General features: G+C 38.0%; 1 protein-coding gene across 1 annotated transcript in view; it reads right to left on the bottom strand.

Moving 5' to 3' along the window:
* LOC118738906 (serine/threonine-protein kinase BRSK1-like) overlaps positions 1 to 23,951 on the bottom strand; it is a gene marked incomplete at its 5' end in the record, with an annotated part of 40,557 nt that overhangs the window by 474 nt on the left and 16,132 nt on the right. The window contains 10 exon segments of the mRNA XM_036469952.1: positions 169 to 305; positions 376 to 545; positions 2,969 to 3,044; positions 3,106 to 3,210; positions 3,300 to 3,466; positions 3,531 to 3,689; positions 5,022 to 5,674; positions 6,162 to 6,386; positions 9,691 to 9,890; positions 10,493 to 10,708. Of these exon segments, the coding sequence (XP_036325845.1) occupies positions 169 to 305; positions 376 to 545; positions 2,969 to 3,044; positions 3,106 to 3,210; positions 3,300 to 3,466; positions 3,531 to 3,689; positions 5,022 to 5,674; positions 6,162 to 6,386; positions 9,691 to 9,890; positions 10,493 to 10,708 (2,108 nt within the window).

Here is a 23,951-nt window from a genome sequence, read left to right as displayed (position 1 = left end):
GGAACTGTAAAGAGTGGAGAGTAAGTAAAGTTTTAAATTTTAAAATACATTTTTAGAAAAATAAAAATTAAAAAATAATCGGCCAACCCAAAGAGAGAGCTCTCTTTTCAATTTCAAATCTCTCCCAAGGCTGCCAGTATATACTATATCACAATTGGTCCCACTTACTTAGAGCGCACTGCTATTGGACTACCGGGTGCAATATCCGCCGGTGGTGCATTGTTATTATTTGTAGTTGATGCCCGTCGACCATTGCCCGATTTGAAAACAAATATCGAGTCATTTTCAATTTCATTCTCAATCTGCTAAAGAAAAAAAAAAAAGAAAAAAAAATATCTACTGTTCCAACAAAAATTCTGTATTTTGGCCACTTACTTGACGTTTATAGGACAAACGTTCGCTGGAGACCGAACCACATGACGAACTTTCCGACACAGCTTGCGTAACTGTAGCCACTGTGGGTGGACTACTCGGTCCAGGGAATCGTTTTGAACAAACTTGGGATTGTATGTGTTCACAGATGCGACGGAAACGACGAATATTACCTAAGAAATGGATGAAAGGTTTTTATGAGCAAAATTAAAACCGACTTCAATTCTCATATAAAAAAAAATATATATACACATATATCTCATGATCCACTTATCGGATCTTAGTATGGGACCACCTCTGAGATACTACCTTTCTGATGCAAAAAGAATTATCGGAATCGGTTGACGTGGTCCAAAGTTATGCGGTAACATACATAGAAAAAAAATATTCCGACGAACTGATAAACTCCTTTTTTTGGAAGTGGGTTAAAAATACATATTCAGTTGACGAGTGATTGAAAGAAATTCTGGAAAAGAGGCCTTCTGAAGACCTTTTTTTTTTGATTTTTTAAATTATCGGCCTTCTGCGCCCAACTGTTCACTCTTTTTCTGTTGTTATGCTTTATGGAATATCCTTAATATCAACGTTATATTATTGAGCTATGCTTAGAAAGCGAATTTTTAAAGAATAATGACAGAGTTCAAGTTTAACTTGACTCTAGACACGAACTTACATTCCTGATGCGAGCGTTCTCTTTACTTGACTTCCGTTACTTTTGAAAGAAGCCATCTGTATTCGAATTGCAGGTCTATTGGAAGATCTTCTGGCACTAAGAAGGCAACATATGATTTCCTCGCGTCTATTAAGGATGTGTAAGGGACATTAACCTCGCAAACGCTGTGAACCCAAGAAGCTAGTGTTGAGGTGATTTTACCAAGTCACCTTCCGGGCAACTGCGACATAGCGGATCAAGTAATACTGCGTGAATAACGATTGGACAGTGATTAGTTAAAACCCCACCAAGAGCGAGAACTGCAATTTGGTCGACCCACGGCCAGAAATACCGATCGCACATGACCTGGTGCTCGCTGAGGTGACATCTATCTAAGAGTGTGCCACATGTGATCTATGGCGCCCCAGTTACTCTTTATCCGGCGATTACGTTTTAAGAGTACCTTTATTAGCAAATTCGCCAGCCACACAGCCCCGCATTCTTGCCGTAACCGGGAACACAAATGGCCTAACACAGAAGTATTCACCACGCAACTGAGAGAGGCGCGACAGCAGATTACATTCAGTATTACCTTTAGTTCCAATGTGGGGGTGGTCCGCAGTGCCTCTCTAATACCAATAAAACCAGCAGATTATGCGTGCTCCGGCTGCTTAGCAAGTGTAACCTTTTCAAGAGAGCTCCACTAGACTAGGGCGCCAGACAACATAATAGGCTTGACTACGGTCTCGTATAGCCAGCAGATAACTTTTCAGCGAAATGTCCTATTTCTTTCCAATAGCTCTCGACGTTTAGCCTCCACGACAACTTCCTATCAATATCAAGCCCAAGTACTCGACCTTGCCGGATAGCTGTAAGCGCCCCAGCAGGGGGAAGAAAAGCGTCAGGGATTGTATACTTTCTAGTGAATAAGACCAGTGCTGTCTTGCTGGGATTGACGGCGAGGCTTCTTTTGGCCGCCCAGTTATAAACCATTTTAACGTGCCATTGGGGCAGTTCATAGATCAGTACCACGTATTTACCTTTAACTACAACTTCAATACCGTCTGGGTAATCAATTACCCGACAGCGGTGTCTCTCCAGCTGCTCTAGTAGGTGGTTCACTACCACGACGAAGGTGAGAGGACACCTCCCTGCGGAGTACCTTATTCACCATTCATTGCTGGCAAGCGCTGCCTTATATGGCTATGACTGTTCTGTCGCGTAGCTAAATGAGACTGACTTCAACTCAAACCTTATCCAATGACTTAAGTATTACCTTCGGCAGGACATTATTAAAAGCCTCCTCGATATCGAGGAAGACTTCTGCCACACAATCTTTATGAGCTCTTGATAGGCGATCTTGAGGAATCCCGTTCCTTATGTGCAGGTCAACCAGCTACTCCAACGTTTTCAGTAGAAGCGATGTGAGACTGATTGGCCTAAAGTTTGGTCAAACTAAGACTGCGGAATAAGTGTTTTATTTGCACCATTAAATAATAGATCAGACCAGCCTACAAGTATATCAAAAATATATTCTACAAACTGATCGCAACAAAAACCAAAAAACCATAAGACTGCACTACTTTAGCTCCTCAACACACGAATCCCCTTTTATCGAAGAACTCGTTTCCCAAGACATTATTAACATTTATCTTGGAGGCTGATTGCGTCTTATCAAAGGGATGGATGCAAAAGGTATTCTAGGTTGCGGTATCCCTAATTAATTAAATAATGCTAAACCTGATTTGCCGGTTTTTCAAGTAAAGAAATTACATACTAAGATCGATAAGGCAACAAGACTGAATCTAAACAAATAAACATCATTCATAAAGGAATGCCAATGAGGTGGGCCTGGTTATAGTTATTTCGCAACATGTTGCTTAGTAAAGTAAGACCTAGTATCTTGTACGGTTTTATTGCACTTTGGATTAAAACATAGTATACCTGATAACAAAGTGAATGTCAGTGCAAACAGCATATCCGAGATATCTCCTTGTTTACAAATTGCGCTTATATCCACCTGAGTCAAGAAAATGGAGTGTAAATTAAAATGTCAAAGAAACATAATTTAATTTATGTACCTGAAACTTGACATGCCTTTGAAACATGACAGGTCCATTACCATTACGTTTATATTCTACACGGAACGATGTTGGTGAAACGACGCTATGCGAAAGCTCAGCCATCTAAAAGTGAATGTTGAAAATAGAGTGGATTTTAAACCAAAAATACACAAAAAATATTCAGGCTAATAGAAGCTAATAATACTACTCACCGACAAAAAAGCGTGTATCAGATGCGCTTTAACAGTCGCTATTGGCTTGCCTTTCACCAAAATCGTGAAAGTCTCATCCTTTTCCGTTGTTATAAGATTACCAAACCAAGAACGTTTGGTCAATTCTGGCGATGATTCAGGCGTTAAATGAACCTCATCTGCGGACACTGTAATGAGAAAAAAGGAGCCGATAACAAAGAATATGCGTATTTGATAGCTGAGGACAACCACCTTGTAACTTTCTTCGATGAAAACGTGGACTACCCAGAAAACTGTTTTTGATATTCGTGAGGCGTGTCTTCCATAATTGACCACCAGGCGCATTGCATGGCGAACCGGACATCACTGGCGAGCTGTTGTTCATGAGCGGTGACGTTGAAGGATTCATGACTGGAAGATATAAAAATTAGATTAGAAAATATGAAAAAGAATGGAAACGGACTGACAAAAGAACTTGCACACAAAAGAATTGCTGTGAAAGTTCAATGTTTATTTAATTTAAATTAATCCCGACTAAAAAGTATTCCGCGAAATAGAATTTTCAAGACTTTTAATAGATTTAGAGTATAAGCGCTCTATGTTCGTCAATGGTTTATATATAGCGTAATAAAGCTTTTTAAACTTTCTGTACATTTTCTATTAGTGACGAACAAATAGATGTTTTACTTTGTGAGCGGCCATATGAAATCTCAATAAAGCTAAAAAGGCTCTGCCAAAGTTTTGGAGCTTTTGCAGCGTTAGGGAGCTTTTAACCTGTGTTCGTCCATACAAAATATATAGAAATCTAAAAAAGAGTTTTCGCGGTCTAGTTTTAAAGTCATTGTTTTTTAAATAAACGGGCACTTAAAAGCTCTCCATGGTCTTCACTGCTATAAACACAAACATATGAATATTGTAAAGGTCCTTTTGGGCATTAGTGCTCTAAGGATTCAACTCCATATTCATTACTTTCCTCAAAATCAAGTGAAAAAAGCTCTGCCAAGGCTATAGAGCCTCTGCGACCACAGTGAGCTTTTATCCTAGGTTTGGCAATACAAAATATAAATTTGGAGTCATTATTTTTCAAAGACACGAACAAGTAAAAGCTCTCCTTAGTCTTCACTGATATAAATACATATGTATACTGTAAAGTTTCCTTTAGTCTTCAGTGTTCCGATGCTTTAACTCCAAGTTGACAGCTTTTCTCCCAATAAAGTAAAAAGCTCTACCATGTTTATATAGCTTTTGTGGCCACAGGGGGCTTTTATCCCCTATGTTCGTCAAACAAAATATCTGGAAAGCTAAAGAAGGCCCAAACGCGGGCTACTTCCAGAGCCTCTGTTTTTTTATAGGTGCGCACATGTAAAAGCTCCCCATTGTCTTCGCTGATATTTACACATATGTATGTACACTGTAAAGCTTTCTTTGGGCATCAGTGTTCTAAGGCCTCATCTCCAAGTTCATGGCTTTCCTCCCAATAAAGTGAAAAAAGCTCTGCCAAACTTGTAGAGCATTTTCGACCACAGGGATCTTTTATCCTATGTTCGTCAATACAAGATATATAGAAATCTTAAGAAGGCCCATACACGGGCTGCTTTCAAAGCCTATGTTTTTTAAAGGCACGCACACTTAAAAGCTCTCTGTGGTCTTTACTGATACAAACACATAAACATATATTTTAATCCACTTTCTTATCGAAACATGTTCAATTTCGTCTACATAGTTTCAACTTATCTTCCTTACCACTATTCGCCTCCGGATCGTGAAACATGCTAATCGCAATGGTTGGCCCAGAATTGGCACGATGATGCACTGTGGAACCACTGCCGCTACTGCTACCGCCGCCACCACCGCTACCACCTGGACTACCAGGCACACCGCCACAGCTGGCCTGCACCGCCGCTTGACGTTCACTACGTGAATCTCTACGTTCGCGCGCCTCGCGTGCTTCACGCACCGCGACGACATCACTGCTGCAACCACCTCCATTGCTGTTGACACTGACACCACCACCACCACCACCTCGGTCACCTCTGTCACCTCTATCGGCACCGCTGCCAACACCACCGCCACCGCCACCACTTCCACTGCCAACACCAATGATACCCTCAACGCCTGTTTGCGAGGAGTGCGATGGTGTGCGACTTACAGACGGATGATGTTGCACCGAACCGGAACGCTCGCGACATTCACTCGAATAGGCAGAGTGACGGGACGAGTGACCGGCGGATGTGGCCGCTGGCGAGGATGGACGTGAGATAGCGTTGACTTGCTGTTGCGCCGAATTGATGGGCGAATTGCAGCGTGTGGGACTGTGATATGACGATGAACGCACCGAGGAAACCGAAGTGGGTGAGCGACGCTGGTGATTACGCGAACTGCTGTAGGACCGGAAGCTGTTGTTGATTTTCGGTTTTGTTGTTGTTTTTTTTTTTTGTTTGATACGATTTGGTTTTGATTTGAATTTGCAACGAATGAACGCATGAACGCACAATGGAACGCAAACGCAATATTGATGACGTTATAGTTTAGCAGATGAGGTAAGGCGATGCAGATGCACATGTGTGTATGTGTCGATGGATGTGTGCGCGCGTAACGAAGCAGCGGCATGCAAAAAAGATTTCATAAGTTGACGAAACCGATTAGTAAGTAAATTGAGTTTATGGCTTTTATGTAAATCGTAATGGTTTTAAATTTTGTTTTTGGTAAAATTTTGAGCACAAAGTGATTGAGTTGTATATTTACATATAACTTATAAATATAATGAATAGCTGTTTGATCGAATAACTGTGTAAGCAGCTATGATTTCTTGTTAAGCCAGCAGCGTGTACTTGCTTGAACTCAGCTATGCATTTTATGCTACTCCAAAACTTTTCCACTTACTTGAATGCTTGCCGTCTTGGTGTCAGCGGCGAACCCTCCGATATTTGTCCATAACTGGGTGAGTTCGTACCATTTATACGACATGTGTCGAGTCGTTTTCTGGGCGGATCTACGGCATCTAATTCACTACGTGATTTTTGAGCGATTTCGTCGTCGTCTTCCAAGGCAGGCCGCCTTCGTTTTCGATCCAAGAGTAGGAAATATATTACTTTCTCTGTGTTGTGACTGAAGTGAAAAAAAAAGAAAGCACAAAAAAAAATGTATTTACTTCACTTGCCATACATGAAATCTTAAGGTAAATCTATTCTAACAGAGTCACAAAACTTAGCTCATCACCGCCCCACCGACAAAGAGGAGTTTCAAGCTGATCAAAAATTTTTATACATTTTTTAGAAAAAAAAATTCTGGTCCACGCAGCGACCGTATACAGAACAGGGTATGCGAGATCGATACTGGGATATGAAGAAGTAAACGAGATGTATTTCCAGTGCGCCCTTAGACCAGATTAGGCTACCATAGATCAGCTGTTCATCATACGCTCAGTCTTAGGAAAAAGATCCGTGATTAGAAGATCGATATACTATCTACATATTTTTCTTTTTAAAGCCGCCTACAATAGCATGAAAAGGAGCTGGCTATACGCCTCCTTGTCCTGGTTTTGAGCCTCTACGAAACTAAAAGCAATGTCAGTAGCTAATTAAATTTCAGAGCTCCTCTTGGTAGCAGACAAGGGCACCTTTCCTGTGCACAAACAACTTTTATAATTTCAAAGTTATAGAACACTTTATCTGACTTTAAATCCAACGAAAAATCGCTGTTGCCAACAAAAAATACTTTGGACTTACTAGGAAATTGAGAAGTAAAGTCCTGCCTCGATGAACGAAAATCAAACTTTTTAGTTCTCTCAACATAGTGGGCTTGATGTATGAATGACAGTGGTGGATTTTGTTGGATGTTCTAGTGAAAAATGCAACGAGAGATGTATGGCTTTTAACGTATTTGTGACGGCAGGTAACAGCGACAAGGTAATGGAGAGACTTACCACACCACCGAAATTAGTGTAGAAGTTAATCTGGAAGGCCATGCCCAACTTTAAAAGTATTCGAAACGGTTCCCGCTGCTGCTGATAGAGAATGGCGAAGCCTCGCTTTCAATTGGAAAGGCTGGCGTCAGTTAACAAGGATTCTGGTCTAAACTGGAAAAAATTGTTGCTGCCAGGGTCTTTTCAGAACAATTAGATCTAGAAGACACTCCGCAAGAAGATGTCTAACGTCTACTATACAGAAGAGTCTCATGTGGTAATATCGCACACCTAGTTCTAAAGTAAGCTAACTAAAAATTCAGAGAGGGAAAGTTTAACTGCTTGTGGATCATACAGATTCAACACAATTAATACAAAATTAGGTACAACAGTAAGGGTACTCATATATACGCGCAAGTTTCATATGTGGGCAATTAGGCAACTTTGCGCCACGTGTTTCATGAGGACAATTTTATATTTTACACAATTTCTGACATTTAATTATTTGACTATACTTAATTTATAAAGTTGAACAATTGAAACTCAAATTTGAGTAAATATTTAAGTCTTACCGCAATTATTTCGAAAAAGCGTTGAGCACAAACCAAAATGAATGTAAACAAAATAGCTGATTGAGGGTTGCACAGCACACTGCGCAAAGTTGCGCTCCAAAATTGCCGCGCAAAGTTTCCCTTTTTGTGTAAATGGCTTTCCATACAAATTTTGATATTTCATATTGAATATATTTCATATATTTAAATGAGTACCCTTAGTATTTTTTCATTTAATGTCATGAAAAAAAAATTATTTGGATGTGGGTCATATGAATTGATTTATGCAAAAAAATTGCCCAAATTTTTTTTTTAGTTGATCGCACTTTAGATCTAGATGTGCGATATCTAAACATACTCAGACAGCTAAGCTGCAACGATTGCTAAAGCGTAGGAATCTCTCTATTACAATTCTAAAATTGTAGCCTAACGCAAATATTTAAGTAGGGTAGTTGAGCAGCTCGCTTTTTACTAGGTGAGACACATTCATTCCCATTTTCGTTTTCTCGCAAAGGCTTTACTATCGGCAAAAAAGCGAATACCTCTTGAATACATCTTGACAATTGAGGTAAGTATGTATACTAATGTGGCGGGATTGGGATTTAAAACGATCCCATAACTACGAACATCGAGTATATGAAATTTTGCCACAGATGTAGTATCGATAATAGGATACAACGCTATCGGTAGAAAAGTAGAAGGGCAACTATTTTTGCGCTAGATATAGGGTTGGAAAAGAGGCAGATTTCTTGAGAAATAAAGTGATTTCGCAGTAGTAATGCAGCTAGGCGATCTGCTCATTTAAGTTACTTAATTGCTTAGGAGATATATAATTTATATGAGGTATAAATAATTAGAAAATTGTATATTCTTTTACATTTTTAAAAATTTTCGTGCACATCCAAAATCGGGCTCATTTGAAAGATCGCTCCTTTCCTTATAAAGAAGACAGTTTTGTTTATTTTACATAACGTTCCTCAAATTCAGAAATCCTTTGCAAATCACGCCATATATTTATAAGAACTTGTTGAATGACAACCGAGTGGTCTTAGCAACAGTTTGGGTAACTAATACAGAGCAAAATAAGAAATCTTCATACAAACAAATTTTGTTTTTTTTAGCTATTTCCAAGCACGTTGTCGATAGTCGGGCTACCCCTCCTTCATGTACTGCTCCTTAAAAAAAAATGTATATTTGAATGCGCAATTGCAATAACTTTAAGTTAAGGAGTTCTGCTCTTACTCTCTTAAAAGTTCACGAACAAACTTTGTTAGTGAGCAGATATTCTGCGTAAATTAAATTTTTTAACTTTGACTCTAAAATTTCTAGGCGCGTTTCTAAAATTTTCTTCGATTTAAACAAAGTTTCAGAACAAATGTCGTTAAGAAAGGAGTATTCTGCAGAAATCTCTGATAAAAACTGCGTTGCGTAAACTTTAGTCTTAAAACTGCCACGCCCATTTCTTATTTTACCATTTTTTAATACTAACGGTTATTTTTTGGATCTCCCATTACATTTTAAGGGTCTCTTGGGAAACCTATAAAAAATAGTTAATATTTAAAGCTGTTTAGAAAAATAATTGGGTATTATTATTTTAAGTCTGCTGAAGAGAAACCGGGGTTAACGATCGAAAAATATTGACTTTCTAGAATGCAATAGAATTTCTACGAAAATTCCCCCAACTTATTGTTTACAATAGTAACACCCCTACTAAACCAATCCAGAGAATGTTATGCCATTATTGAATTAATGCTCATCAGTGAGTTTCCCTCGGGGCGCTAATAAGTACTCAATACACACACATCATGTTACCATAATCCTCTTAACAGTGTACAACAACACGAGTTAATTACCGTTTGTGGCAAATTCCCAAAAAAATGAGATAGGTAATCACTACCGTCAGGGCAACCAAAACTCACAAACGCTTAACTATATTTACACACAAAAATTTACTTACTTCGCACTCAATAGCTCTTGTATGAGTTTCTCCTTTTCCTTGAAGCACCCTAGCGAACAAATCGCATTTAAAACATCCGGATCCACCGCAGAGGCAGAGGGAATTACATGCGTTTGCACCACCTCCATCATCGGCAGCTCCAACTCCAGTTCACCTTTGCCGCCAGCTGTAACCCATGGATGGCGATTTATTTCGGACAGCTGCAGAGAAGAGAAGTGATTGGAGATAAATTTGAATTTATATTCAACAAAAAAAAAAAAAAAGAAAAAGAGTGTGAAAAGTATGCAAAGTTCAAGAATAGGAAAGAATTAGGTATTTACAAAGATAGGAAGGGGTTGTGAGAGTATTGAAGTAGCTTGAAATGTAAATGCAAATGAATGTAAATCAAATGCTCGAACTGTTTGACAAACGAGCGCAATTGGGAAGTGACTGGTGACAAGGATTCACATGTGTCTGTAAATACGAGTATATGTATAAGTATATATGTGGCTGTATATCAAGCATGCGGACGCGCCAGCTACCAACCAACCAACCAACTAACCAACCAACCGAGTCAATAACAACTACATACATACTCCGGCAATGCAATCAGTGCTGCTTCTGCTTCGGCTGTCAACAATTGTCGCTTTTATGACTGACTGCCTGACGATTTATTGTGTTTGTTATTGTTTTGGCTTGGTTGGGGGTGTGCGAGAATTCAGTGTCAACCTCCCTTGGCTGCATGCATGCCTGCAACACTTTATTCATACATTTATGTGCGTGTGTATTTGTGTGCAACTTTTATTGCGCGATGATGACTCACCGTCAGTCGTCGATCCGGATTCACCTCAATCATGCCGCGCAACAGACTCTGACAGTCGGGCGGCACAAAGTGCGGTATGTGAAACACTCCTCGCTTCACTTTCTCCAACAGTTGGCGTAAGTTGTCGTCATCGAAGGGCAATGCGCCCACCAACAGCGCATACAGGATAACGCCACAGGACCAAACATCCGCCTTACGTCCATCGTATTTTTCACCCTAAAAAAAATTAGAAACGAAAAAGAGAATTGTAATGCAATAAAATTGTGAATCAAAGAAAGAACGAGAAATAGGAAAGCTGTTAGTTTTATGGTCATGATTCAATAATGAAAGGTTTTGTAAGAAAAACTTTCTCTCGCTCTAATTTTATCAATGACACTCCCACCCTACTCCTAAAAACAAAAACAGTGATATTTCTTTTCCAAATTTCTTTGCAAGTTTTAAGAACATTTTTAAATTGTTAGTAGTGAAATTTTTACTTTTTAAATTTGAAGAAATGTTTGTTCTGCATTCGCTGGCGCCAACAAGACAAAATGGGTGAGAATCGTTGGACTACAGAAATTCAATGTTAAGAGACGAAATTCCCTTAAATGCCGAAATGTATTTGTCGATATTCGTGGAGACCTCTTGATTCTGCCAAGTCGCTGTAAAGTAAAGCGTTCAATGAGCCAACGAAGGTATTTAGGTATTGTACTCCACGACACAATCCTGGTGTCTCCGAATGAGATTTTGACGCAATATAACATTGCCAAACCGCATCCATAGGCCCAATCGTCACACGACAGCTCGGTTTAGTCAATGGCGCGATGTAATTGCACACTTAAAAGGTGTACGCACGAGGCGAATGTTGGCTGGCGACCAACTTTATTGAAAGCGATTAGCTGAAAGTAGAATGCAAAGTTGAACAATACAAACGCCTTTTTATGGCGAATATTTTAATATTTTTTTATATTTTGATATTTTTAGTCATTCAAATTTTTTTTCGTGCAACCCGGCGGGAGTTGAACGCAAAAGTTGCCTGAAAAATCGCCTCGTGCGAAAGCCCCATTACGCCACTTCTCATTTGACGATGTAGATCTCGTTCCCTATCTCAGTCGTTCAGTAGCTGCGTGCTCTGAGTTCGTCCGGCACCAATCGCCAACTGCGGCTGTGCAAGCCAGTGTTGAATATTTTCCCCAGAACATAAAAAGTGCGACATCAAAGAATTCGAGACAATCAAGCCATAACCGCGAAAGAAACGTAAGCTCCAAATTTTTTTATTTGCCGTTTTTTTGTTTAATAAATATTGCATATTTTCCGCAAACAAATAGCTTCTTCATGTCCATCAACTGGCAAACAAATACAACAAAAAAAAAGCTGAAAGTGGACCATCCATTCTCGAGTTATGCGCCATCTGACGTACGCAAGTTTGGTATAAACATAGAAATATTTATTTTTAATAACAATAGGGGGTTATATTCGATGTAAATAAGCTTGTTTAAATTAAATAATTAAATCAAATTCGTTTTTGTTTTAAAATACCACCATTCACTATTATCCACACGTTTTTATAGAATTTAGCTCCCATTTTAGGAAGTGTGATTGAATTCTTCCCCTTTTTCTTCTGCTTCCAAAAACCATCCCTGTGGGTGGGAGTGCCAAATTTTAGAAAAAAGCTACTTACAAAACCTTTAATAATTGAATCATGTTTTATGGTGAAATCATCATCATTACAATATTTCTGTCAATAGGGAAATATGTACATTAGGGCGGGTCAATTTGTATGGGAGATTTTTTTCGACTATACGCGTATAGCACAAAACAATTATACGTATAATTGTAGGCAAATTAACCGAAAAAAGGCGGAAAAGAAAGTACCGCTTAGTCTGCGTGGCCATCACAGGAGCTATGCGCACCTGTCCAACGTATGTCCTGGGTTTGTCTATTTTAATTGAAAAGGAGTCCCTCTGGAGCGCTCTTCGGCTGGCTAATGTTACCCGCATGAAAAATAGATCACTTGGAGGTTTTCAAGCTATTCATGAATGATCCCGCTATCAAATTCACAGTTATTATCTTACCGAAATTATCCTTTGGCAACCCCCACAATGTCAAAATTCCTGAAAAGCACTGCTGCGATAATAATGGTCAAAGGGCCCTAACTATGATATACCAATGGATCGAAGATAGACGACGGGAGTACTGGGGCAGGCGTACTGCGACCAAGATAGCAATAAAGTCTTCAATGAGCACATACCCAACCATATTCGAGGTGGAAGTCTTCGCAATCGAAGTCTGTATTCCAGGATATTTTTGTAGAAGGATAAAAGGCGCAAGAATAAATATTATGTCAGATAGTCAGACAGCACTAAAGGCCTTAGGCTCTTTTAGAACTGTGTCAAGGCCTTTGGACAGTTGTAAAACTCTTCTGAACAGCCTACAATCCCATAATTGAGTGGCGTTAGGATAGGCCCGTGGGCGTGAAGGGTTTGAAAGCAACGAATGGGCTGACTGTCTCCCAAAACATGGAGTCCAAAAGCGCATGCCTACGAACCGAGCCTTTCTACGGCACATCTAAAGGACACACTGCAGAATTATTTTGGAGTTGGCGGAAGTCGAAGGGAATGAGACAACCAAAGAAATTCATAACTCCTTCTAGGGGGGAAATCCTAATGACTCCTTCAACTTAATCGGGAACGTCTTACAGTCTACCTGACAGGCACTGCAAGTTAAGGAAATACTTAAATAAAATGGAGCTTTCTCTAGAGATGAACCTCTGGTTTTGTGGGCTTATGCATCGTGCTACCATATCGCCTTTAGGCAAAATTTTCCTTAAATTGTAGACGTCTTCATAATCAGACTACAATAGTGTGGTTGGGATGTCGTTGGTATGCAGATAAGCTGACAATCATAATTACAGGAAAGAACATCTGTACTGTTTCAGACGTTGCCAATACTGCTTTTCGTCTGGTCTCAGCGCCTAGGTCGTGTGGACATGCAGACGAGTATGTAGTAAACATGCGGGTTGTATTGGCTGAAATTAATACTACCTTTAAGTAAACTTAAAATATAGGCCTGTCTTTTTGTCAGCAGATTAAAAAGGGAGATTCTGCTCAGTTGAGGACTACTTTTATGCAAAGAAACTCCATGCATATACTCTGGAGTAGATAATAGGGTTGGAGGGATGTGCGCTTTCCGAAATATGCGTTGACAGAAAGTTGCCGGTAAAAATAATAGATCGCCAAGGATAGAATAACGGGTTCTTACCCTTAATCAAGATATATGAATCGGTACACAGAGGGCTCAGGAGTAAAATACAAGGTGAGTCCTGGTATATATGAACCTGGCAGCAAACTTTCAACTATAAGTTGCGATGTCGCAGTGTCTTGCAATATAAGGTACTAGTAATCTTAACCAGACAGCCATCTCAAATATATCGAAATCAGCCTTTCTGAACACTAATTCAGCACGGTTCAACGTTTGCCAATTTTAAATGTGGTAACACTGTGCTGGGTACGGGACCACTGCCGGTTGAAGGTAGCGAAGATACAAACTAGTTCGCTGGAGAAAGATCCTTAACTGTCTTTGAAGCATTGGTTTCAATTGACCTTCTTCGAGAGCTTTTATATGCCTACTAACTACATGTTGGCATTAATGATTCTTTATTGGATTTCGAGGCTGACATTATTATCGATATCAATGCTGGTTCCTAAAGGCGACAGTCTTCGGTAACTTGAAACACAGCAGAACCATAACAAATTTATACAGGTCTAGTGACCTAAAGAACGAAAGCGCGAACAAAGGAAGTATCTAAGTATCAAAGATGACAAAGGAATGAATTTCCTAGAGCTCTAAGGGTAAGAACATAGTAGAGCGGCGAGCAAAGAGCATCGAGCAAAGCGTCGATTTCAAACGCATATGTTTCAATGGGAAAGCGCATAGTGAAGAGCAAAGCGTACATACACGTTTGTAATTGAAGCTTTGCTCGATGCTAGCTCTTCGCTTTGCTCGCCGCTCCACTATGTTTCGACCCTAAGACGCAAGAATGCGACTTCGCAGTGATACATATTTATTTCTTTGGTAAGTATTGCACTGTTATGATAGCAATTCATGGTGTACAAGAGACAGTGTTTTGCTTAATTTTAAAAACAATCCACCCTAATGTACAGCAGTGTATGAAAATATTTACAAGTACATATTTATGTATACTGAGATTTCAATTACGTTTTCAAGAAAAATAAATTCTTCGCTTCACTTAAATTATTGTATTTCTAACTAAGATTTATTATTTTTTTTTTTTTGTTCGTTGTTGTTATATGTACTGTACGCTTTGCTGACGGATATGTAAAAATAATTTCACTATTGTACGCATTACTTGCGTCAGCTATATAGAGTGGTGGGTGTACATTTGAGTTGCAGCAAAAAGTGAGCTTTTAATAGAACACAAAGGGGATGGAGGTGGGTCGTTTTCAAGAAGAAGGATGTTTTGATAATGAAGATGCTGCCGTAGCAATTGTATTACTATTTGCTACACAAAAAGAGGGTAGTTAAGATTGCAAAGTGAATACTACTTTAGTGCATATGATTGGGGTGAATTAAGTGAATTTTCGAAAGGAAAAAATGGCGATCTCCGTGAGCGAATGTGAGTACTACACTACATACATGTTTATGTCTTCATTAATGCACAGCGCTACTTCTTCGCACCCATTTCACTGGCCTTAAAAGACTTGTGCTCAAACAAATCTTACAAGCTGTTAAAAGCTTAATGGAGTATAGAGTTCGTGCGTCGTACTTTCATGCGTGACTCATATTTCAAAGCGCACAAAGTAAACACAGTTATACCATAAACATTAGCATTGACACTAATTGTTTGCTGTACAGAGACATTTTTGTAGAGTAGGGGATCTAGTTGGTAGACGAAATGGGTATAAGAGCTAGCCAATACATGCTACGTACATTTTAATGCATAGTTGTAATTTTTTAAATAAAATTTAAACGAGCCAACCTCGGCCCAAAAAATGATCTGCATATATACATATGTAATTATGCGTAAGAGTTAAGTGTTTTAGTTAAGATATTTTCCAAATATAATCCAAAGTTTAAAATCGTTCAATATTTGCAGGACTTTGGATACTGTACCTCGTATAATAGTTATATTTTAGAGCTGAAAACTATACTGCTGCACGCGAGTTATTGGTAAGAGATAGGGCCTCTCGCCCAAAATTAATTCATTTCCTCGAGTCTATGAAACCACAGTTAAACCTATCTTCCACGGAGCCCTTATCTGGTGGAACTCACGATATTGTCTCGAGTTATATTTTTCCGCTGAAGATGTTTCTGCCCTACTGCGGTTCACTCTTGGATGGTTGGGTCTCATGCAAGCTCAGGGCATGCAAGAATACAAGATGGCGCCCATCAGAGACGATTTTTGTTGGCTAGCGGCAATTTCACTACTGAATAATTGGTTTCCGTTCGGGTATTATTGGGGAATATTCCCTTAATTACATACCAGTTGTGGACAGTTCCCGAAAATATGCTCTCGCAAAGATACTCCTCAAATTAAAACGTCGACAATGAACGATTTATGCATTATTATGGGTTGAAAATTGTTACCAGGTGGTTTCTGGGTGCTAAGTCGACATCTGAAGTCAGTTTTTCAAAAACTCAAAATGGCAGATCGAAAATGGCGAATTGTGAAAAATTTTGAAAATGGCGCTCGGCCAAACACTAACATTATTATTATTATTTTATTAAAATGTTACACAAATGCTACTTTGGTTTTGAATATTTTTTCGCTATTTGCTTAAATATGACGAGACGTTCATATAATGTCTTGTAGTCGCTGCGGCCGATAGCGACAAGCATGACAAATGAGCGGTACCAGGAAAAGCGGAAAGAAGACAGTGATGTATAGGATTGTGGAACGATTTTTCGTCATCCCTTTGTCAAAGATAGAAGAGAGCCTTTTCATAAAGAAGAAAAGAGAGTCAGAATAGCGTGAGCCCAAAGAGCTTGAAATTCTGACAGGATGGTATGCGGCGCGTAAATTCTACTCGAAAAAATCCAGAAATCAAAAGGTGTCCAGACGTTGCTATTTCCTGCAAATACGAAGATGAAAAACTGCTACTAGATGTCCAGAGTACACTTGAGATATGAAGCGTGCTTCACGAAGAAGAACCCAGACCAATGGATAGGCTTGATGTTCACGTCGCCAACTCGAACCAGACGCGGTGAGTACTGCTAAAATACGGCCTGAAAGCAGTAAAACCACTGGAACCAACGGAATATCGGCTGAAAAATCGGACGATGTCGTAAAAGATGGCAAGGCTTTGGAAGCTTTCAAAAGAACTATTCTATTTGTTTATTTGTTTATTTGTTTATTTGTTTATTTGTTTATTTGTTTAATTTAGCCAATGAATACATCAAATATTCTTACAGACTATTAAAAAGAAAAGTAAAGTATATTTACAAAATTAATCCAAAATAGAAGATAACAAATTCAAAAAGTCGTTTTTACAAGCTGTAAAATCAATATGAATACAATGTTCGATGCGATTAAGATCGCATAGAGCTCTTGTGATAGGAGCGTTTAATGCATAAACAGTTTTTACCGGGCCTATATGAAAGGACTCAAAATGACGTAAATTTCTAAGTGGGGCATTAAAACGAATACGTTCAAGGAGGGGGGCACAGTCCACCCGTCCAGAAATAATATCAAATACAAAAGATAGTGACAGAATCGATCTCCTACTTTCCAGCGATTTTAAATTAATGAGCTTACATCTAGCAAGATACGAAGGAATAGGTTCATTAAAATGCAAGGTTCGAAGAGCAAACCTGATAAACACCTTTTGAACTTTTTCAATGCGGTTAACGTAACATGCATGATATGGCCTCCAGATAAATGAGGCGTACTCTAACCTAGATCTAACAAGGGTAGTGAAAAGCAATTTAATTGTATACGGGTCAGAGAATTCGGAACTGTTCCGTCGCACAAATGCCAACATTGCATAGGACTTTGAGACAATGTAGTTAATATGATTGCTGAATGTAAATTTTCTGTCAAAAATTACTCCCAAGTCCTTAATCTCCGGGACGGACTTTAAATAATAATTGGAAAAATGATAGGAAGTGTGAAAGACTGTGGTACGTTTACTGTAGGTGACGTGATAGCATTTATTAATGTTCAACGACAAGCGATTGGTGTCACACCACGATTTAAGATTATTAAGCTCTGCTTGAAGTATCTGTGAATCGAGCGGACTCTTTATTACGGAGTAAACTTTTAAATCGTCCGCATATAGGAGAAATTTAGAACGGGAAAAGCAACTACTTATATCATTTATAAACAAAATGAAAAATAAGGGGCCCAAAACGCTTCCTTGGGGTACCCCGGAGGAAGCGATAAAGGGATACGATAATGTATTATCGACATTGACAACACAGCGACGATTACTAAGGTAAGATTTAATCCAATTTAAAAAAATGGAGTGAAAACCTAAAGCAGCAAGTTTATTGACTAAGATAGAGTGTGAAACCCTGTCAAACGCCTTTGAAAAGTCGGTATAAACCGCATCTAACTGAAACCCGTCTTTGAAGCCAGAAATGCAATCTTCTGCGAAGACAGCGAGATTAGAGACCGTCGAGCGGTTAGGCATAAACCCATGCTGGTTCTGACAAATAAGGCTTTTAACTGCAAAAGACACCTTTTCATTCACTATGCATTCGAATAGTTTCGAAATAGTTGAAAGTTTGGAAATGGGTCTATAATTATGAACATCATTTTTATTACCACTTTTGAAGATAGGGGTGATAAAAGCTATTTTCCAATCTTCGACAAATACCCCTGCGGATAGCGAGTTGTTGAAAATTAATTTTAATGGATAAATAAGAGAATCGCATTTTTTTAATAGAACTGCGGATAGCCCGTCAATGTCAGTTTGGCTCGAGGGTTTAAGCTGCGCAATGCCATTAAGAATGTCGGTTGTGGTCAAGGTTAGGGATCCAAAGCTAAAGGGCCATTCCTTAGTATTGGAAAGGCTTCCACTAGAGTCGTTATCTAAAATGAAGTTTGAGCGAAAAAAATCGGCAAACAGATTCGCAGCCTCAATGGGGGAGGTAGCAGATTTCCCGTCCAGAAATAGTTGAGAGGGAATACTAGAGCAAGATTCCTTCGAGGTTATAAATCGCCAGAAAGCTTTAGGATTCGACTTGATTTTGGCTTCATAGTTTAAAACGTAGTTTCTATATAAAAATTTATCAAGGCAGTTAAAATGTTTGGCATACTTTTTATACTCAATGAAAAACGAATAATTGCTCGTCTTTTTGAATTTGCGGTGGTATTTGTTTAATAAAATATGCAAAAATCAGGAGACTTTAAATTTTTACTAAAACTATCTTAAACCTCTCTCTTGTGATACTATTTTATACTTATGTAACCGTTAATTCCTCTAATTCAAGTTGAATTTGAACTATTAAACATGTGGAGTCACTGCTATACATATGTTGCTTAGAAATAAAGCCTTTTCAAGACTCTTCCGATTAAAACCTAGATCGTAATAACTCACTAAACTTATAATATAATTGTATTTGACTTTAGATGTCAAACAGGTGGTAACCCTCTTCAAAAACCTCAGAAAACTCTACATGCTAAAGCTGAACATTCCTAACTAAAACTAAACTAAATTGTATTTGATTTTAGATTTCAATCAGGGGATACATATTCCAATTATCAAATTTCTTTAATTCAAAAAGAATTTGATCTTTCAAACAGGTGGCAACACTCATGTAGCTAAGAGCTAAAACCCTTATCAAAAGCCCTTCGATTGATACCCATATTGTAGTAATTCATTTAAATTAAACGAATCTGAAGGTTTCTTAGCAATCTTTCATTTGACACCCATGTATTAATTTTTCAAACACCTTGCGAAAAATTAATTTAAACTTGGCTTTTCGAATAGGTGGTAACCCTTTCCAAAATACTTTCAAACTACCACTTTTGAAGCCTCTTTTCATCCATTCTTTAATATAATTTTCAAATAAATAATTCCCTTAATTCAAATCGAATTTGATTTTTCAAAGAGGTGGCAGCCCTCCTCCATGAAAAAAAAAAATTTCTGAGATATGATATGCGGTATGAAAAATCCGTTTTATGATGGGAGGTGCAACGCCCCCTCGTATAATCGAGATTAAATCTATCCTATAATTTAAGTTGTGCTAAATGGCACCAGTGTACAAAATTTAATGGGAATCGAATAAGTAGTTAAAGCGTGAAAGCGTAACAAAAAAACAAACTCATTTTCGGATTTATAATATTAGTAAGGATTTCATTAAAATAACTGATAAAATTTAGTTACACTTTAAACGTTTGCCAAACATTTGAAAATAATTCCAAATAAATGTCTTTGAAATCATTCATCTTCCTCTTTCGATTTGCTTCCATATTGTAAGACTTTATTAAATTTATTAAGGAAGGGGATTTTAATTTTAAACAGTTTATCATATGTTAAAAACAGCTTTCTTAACCTTCATTCGTTTGATAATATTTTGTAATTTTTCATATAACTTATTAAAAAAAAATTGAATTTGACTTTTTAAATAGGTGGCATAGCAATCCACTCAAAAATATTTTCGTAATAGAGCGTTTTCAATCCACTTGTGAAAAATGTGTTTCGAAATGGATACAGCTTCGCAAAACTTCTCGCCCTTGACACCCACATTGAAACATTTTGTTTATTTAATTTGCTAATTAAATAGATCTTGAATTGCTAAACTGGTGGCAACCCTCGTCAAAAATATTTGTAGAACCTCTCTCGTTTGATGTCCACATTAACACATCTAATTTAATTTGCTAATTAAAATGATCTCGAATCTATAGAGAGGTGGCAACTCCCTTTATAAATACTATTGAAATGAAACTTTCTTAAACCTCTCTAGTTTGATACCCATATTAAAATATTTCGTCTAACTTTTAATTGAATTGATTTTAACTCTTTGAACGGGTGGCAACCCTCTTCAAACTATTTTCGAAATAAATCGTGTCTGAGCTCCTTTCGTTTTCATACCCACAATGTTGTAATACTATTTCTATTCAAACTGATAATTTATCGAGCTTAACTTCTTAAACAGGTGGCAACCCTAATAAATATTTTTTCGAAATAAACCATTTTGAAGCTTCTTTGGTTGGCATACAAACTGTTGTAATATTTCATTTAGCATTAACTAATAATTGATTTCAACTTTTGAAAAAGGTGGCAGCTCTCTTCGTAAAATGTCCTATAAGTTCATCCAGGCCATAACCTATCCGTGCGCCTAATTTCAATGAAATACGTGCAGTCATTTTAGCGTGAAGCAAACTTACTCACAAACTTTCACATTTTTATCACATTTTTCTATTCAAAAGTTTCTTAAATAAAATACTGATTACTCATATCTTGTAACTTACTTCAATCTCGAATCTCATACCGTTGTTGACAAAAATGTTATTTAAAATTTGTAGCATTTAAGCAAGCGAGTGCTTTCTTCTCTGTTCATACGTAATACGTATGTTCTACGCATTTGTGTGTTACACATTCTTCTGATGGTAATATTAGTACCTTAATATGTATGTATGTATGTATGTACCTACATATATCCTTTTCTCATATGCCAAAAATGTTTTTGATGTTCTCTGTTGCGCCAAGCAAACAAACTTAGATATACGCTTATTTGTGCATGTCCATTACTTAGCCCCCTCTCCACTTCCCCTTTATTTCACTTACATTGTTGAACTGGCCTAGAATGTCGTTTGCTTGTTGTATCCTGTCGATGGCATTCCAAACATACACTTACATTTGTGAAAATTTACTTTTTGGCTTACCCAGTGAGCAAAAGTTAACAGTTTTCATATTTACAGACATGTGCATTGGCGGGCGGTAGGATCGAATCTTTTGAGCGAAACCTTTCCTTCCACTACACACAAAACCTCTAGAAGTAAAATCTACAATGGTGGAAAGGACGCGGATTGTCGTCTCACTATAGGCATGCCACAGGTTTTATAAAGCAGATTAAGGAAGCGGCCATTAAACAATTCAAAAAACAAGCAATTTCTACTTAGTCCTCTGTTTTATAAAAACTGCCGGATATTGGCGGATGAATTCAGTTAGCGAGGTCGAGGAGATCTCGATCGATTTAAAGACTTCGTCATTAACAATGCTTTCCCACTCAGCCTGCGGGCACTGCGGTGGGCCAGGACTTCTCCTCTTTCACGCTAAAGGTGCACTGGCAGAGGGCAACGAACTGACTGAGTCAGTCCATAACACGTCTAACCCTGTCAGTGTCACCAATTGGGTTGGGAAACTGCTTACTTAGCACCTACTTTCTAAGGAATCAGTTTTTACACTCAGAGCCCAAAGAAACGGAACTAAACTACTCTGTCATCAGTAGTAGTCAAATTAAAGAGCTTAAACCGAAATACGAGCAGGCTCCGGATTTTGTAAGTGGTTGAGGTCTTGGGAATAATTTTGCATCACTTCACTGCAGTCTCTCTACTTCTGCACCTTAAAACAGGCCAAAAGAACTTGTTTTTATCCCAAAATATTTGATCGCAAGCGATGCGGGCTTTGGACTTAATTCTGATACCTCGCGGTGAAGTTGTTGACGCAAGATAGAGTTAAGTAGGATACGGTGATGGTGTTGACGCCAGATACATTGAACATCACAGCTTGTCTAGAGAGGTTATAGTTACCTACTTAAATATATCCAAATAAAACCCAGTGTGATCCCTAGTCTCCGAAAATCGTCAGGAAATGACAAACAATAACGGCCACCTCTCGGCTCTTAATAACAAAGCTCTTAGTGTGCTTCTGCCACTCTGCATAAAAGACACACATCACAATGAAACATATCGATATATTAATGCATCTATCAATTTAACGATAGTTGGAATCACTTTTGCGATAATCGATAATTATAATTATTAAAGAATTAAAACTGGAAAAATGATACCGATTACTTCTATCGAAAATAAAAACAGTAATTAAAAAATTTTGTCAATACATATTCGATACATTTTTATAATCAAAACATGTATAATGTGATTATACAAATCGTATACTATATTCATAATTTATCGAAAACTTTGTCGAGTAATAATAATCGAAAAATTTATCGATTTGCACAATTTTTTATTTAAAAATGTGTAATGAGTAAACAAATTTTATATTACGTTCATAATTTAGCGATAACTTTTCCATGTAATATTAACCTAAAATTGGTCCGATAAATGCAGTGTAGTTTTTTTACCAAAAGTGTTGATTTAACCTGTTGGTTTAACGACATGCTTTCATGTCATTTAATTATTCGATAAGTTTATAAACAATTTAGAAAATGACTACTATGACCATTTTTGCTTTCAAAACTTGTATAATGAGTAAAAAAAATCGTCCACTATAAGCATAATTTATCGATAACTTTGTCGAGTGATAATAATCGAAAAACTTAACGAAAAAAATCTGTGAACCTTTCCTTTTAAAACGTGTGCAATGAGTATACCAGACTACTAATGTTATAATTTATCGATTTCACCGAGTAATATTAATCGAAATTTTGTTCGATAAACGTTTTGATAGTTTCCAATTGAAACAATTTATAATTAATAATATAATTTAAATCTTTTGATATAACGATATGCTCTCATGCTATTTAACAAAATGCACGATATTGGTATATGTCTCTAAGGGTTTGTCGTACATTTAAATAAAAGCGTCGTCTCTTAAATTTGTTAATTGGGTACCCATGTCAGCAGCAGACACAAATCGTTGCAACACCAGCAGCCAACAGCCAACAACTCAACTCAACTCAACTAAATATTGCTACATACACTTGTCAGTCGCATGCAACCAATTTGGTATAGAAATTTGTTGTTACTGCTACCGTTATTGTTGTTTGCCTGTAGCCATATTGTCCTCCGGCCGAAATGACCTGCTTCCTTAGCCATTAGCAATGAGTGTGTGAGTGCTTGGCTTGTATGTGTATACATCTTCACTTAGATCTGCATATGAAATATATGCTTGTTGTGTGCCACTTAACATGCCGTCCGTCCCTCCTTTCCCAACCTCTTCTTTCAACGCTGTACCCACCGCATTTGGCTTTTTGTCGTTGCACGTCAATGTCATCGTCATCACCGTCGTCGTCGTCATCGTCGTCGTCGTCGTCGTCGTCGCATGTCCTCACTTCCTGCCGCATTTCCTTCCTGCGTGACTTTGTAAATATTTGTGATTTTATAAATTTTTTACCCGCAACCGGAGAAGAACTTACGCCACGACTATGCAGCAATTCTTCATCGCATGCGAATGCCGCAACGTCGTACGCAGCCTGACCAAGCTTCAGCCGGGCAGTGTTATTGGTGCAACTTCGTCCTTCGCTAAAGGTGACCCGTTTTTGCTTTATATTTCCCTTAAATTCTCTGACGAAAACGTTTGCGGCACATGCTCACTCACTGAGCGCA

The sequence above is a fragment of the Rhagoletis pomonella genome, unplaced genomic scaffold, assembly GCF_013731165.1.
Source record: "Rhagoletis pomonella isolate Grant_MI unplaced genomic scaffold, Rhpom_1.0 Rhpom_scaffold_00005, whole genome shotgun sequence".
In the NCBI taxonomy this organism is placed as follows: Eukaryota; Metazoa; Arthropoda; class Insecta; order Diptera; family Tephritidae; genus Rhagoletis; species Rhagoletis pomonella.
The sequence above is the reverse complement of the archived record's forward strand: the minus strand, read 5'-3'. Positions and strand labels throughout refer to the sequence as shown.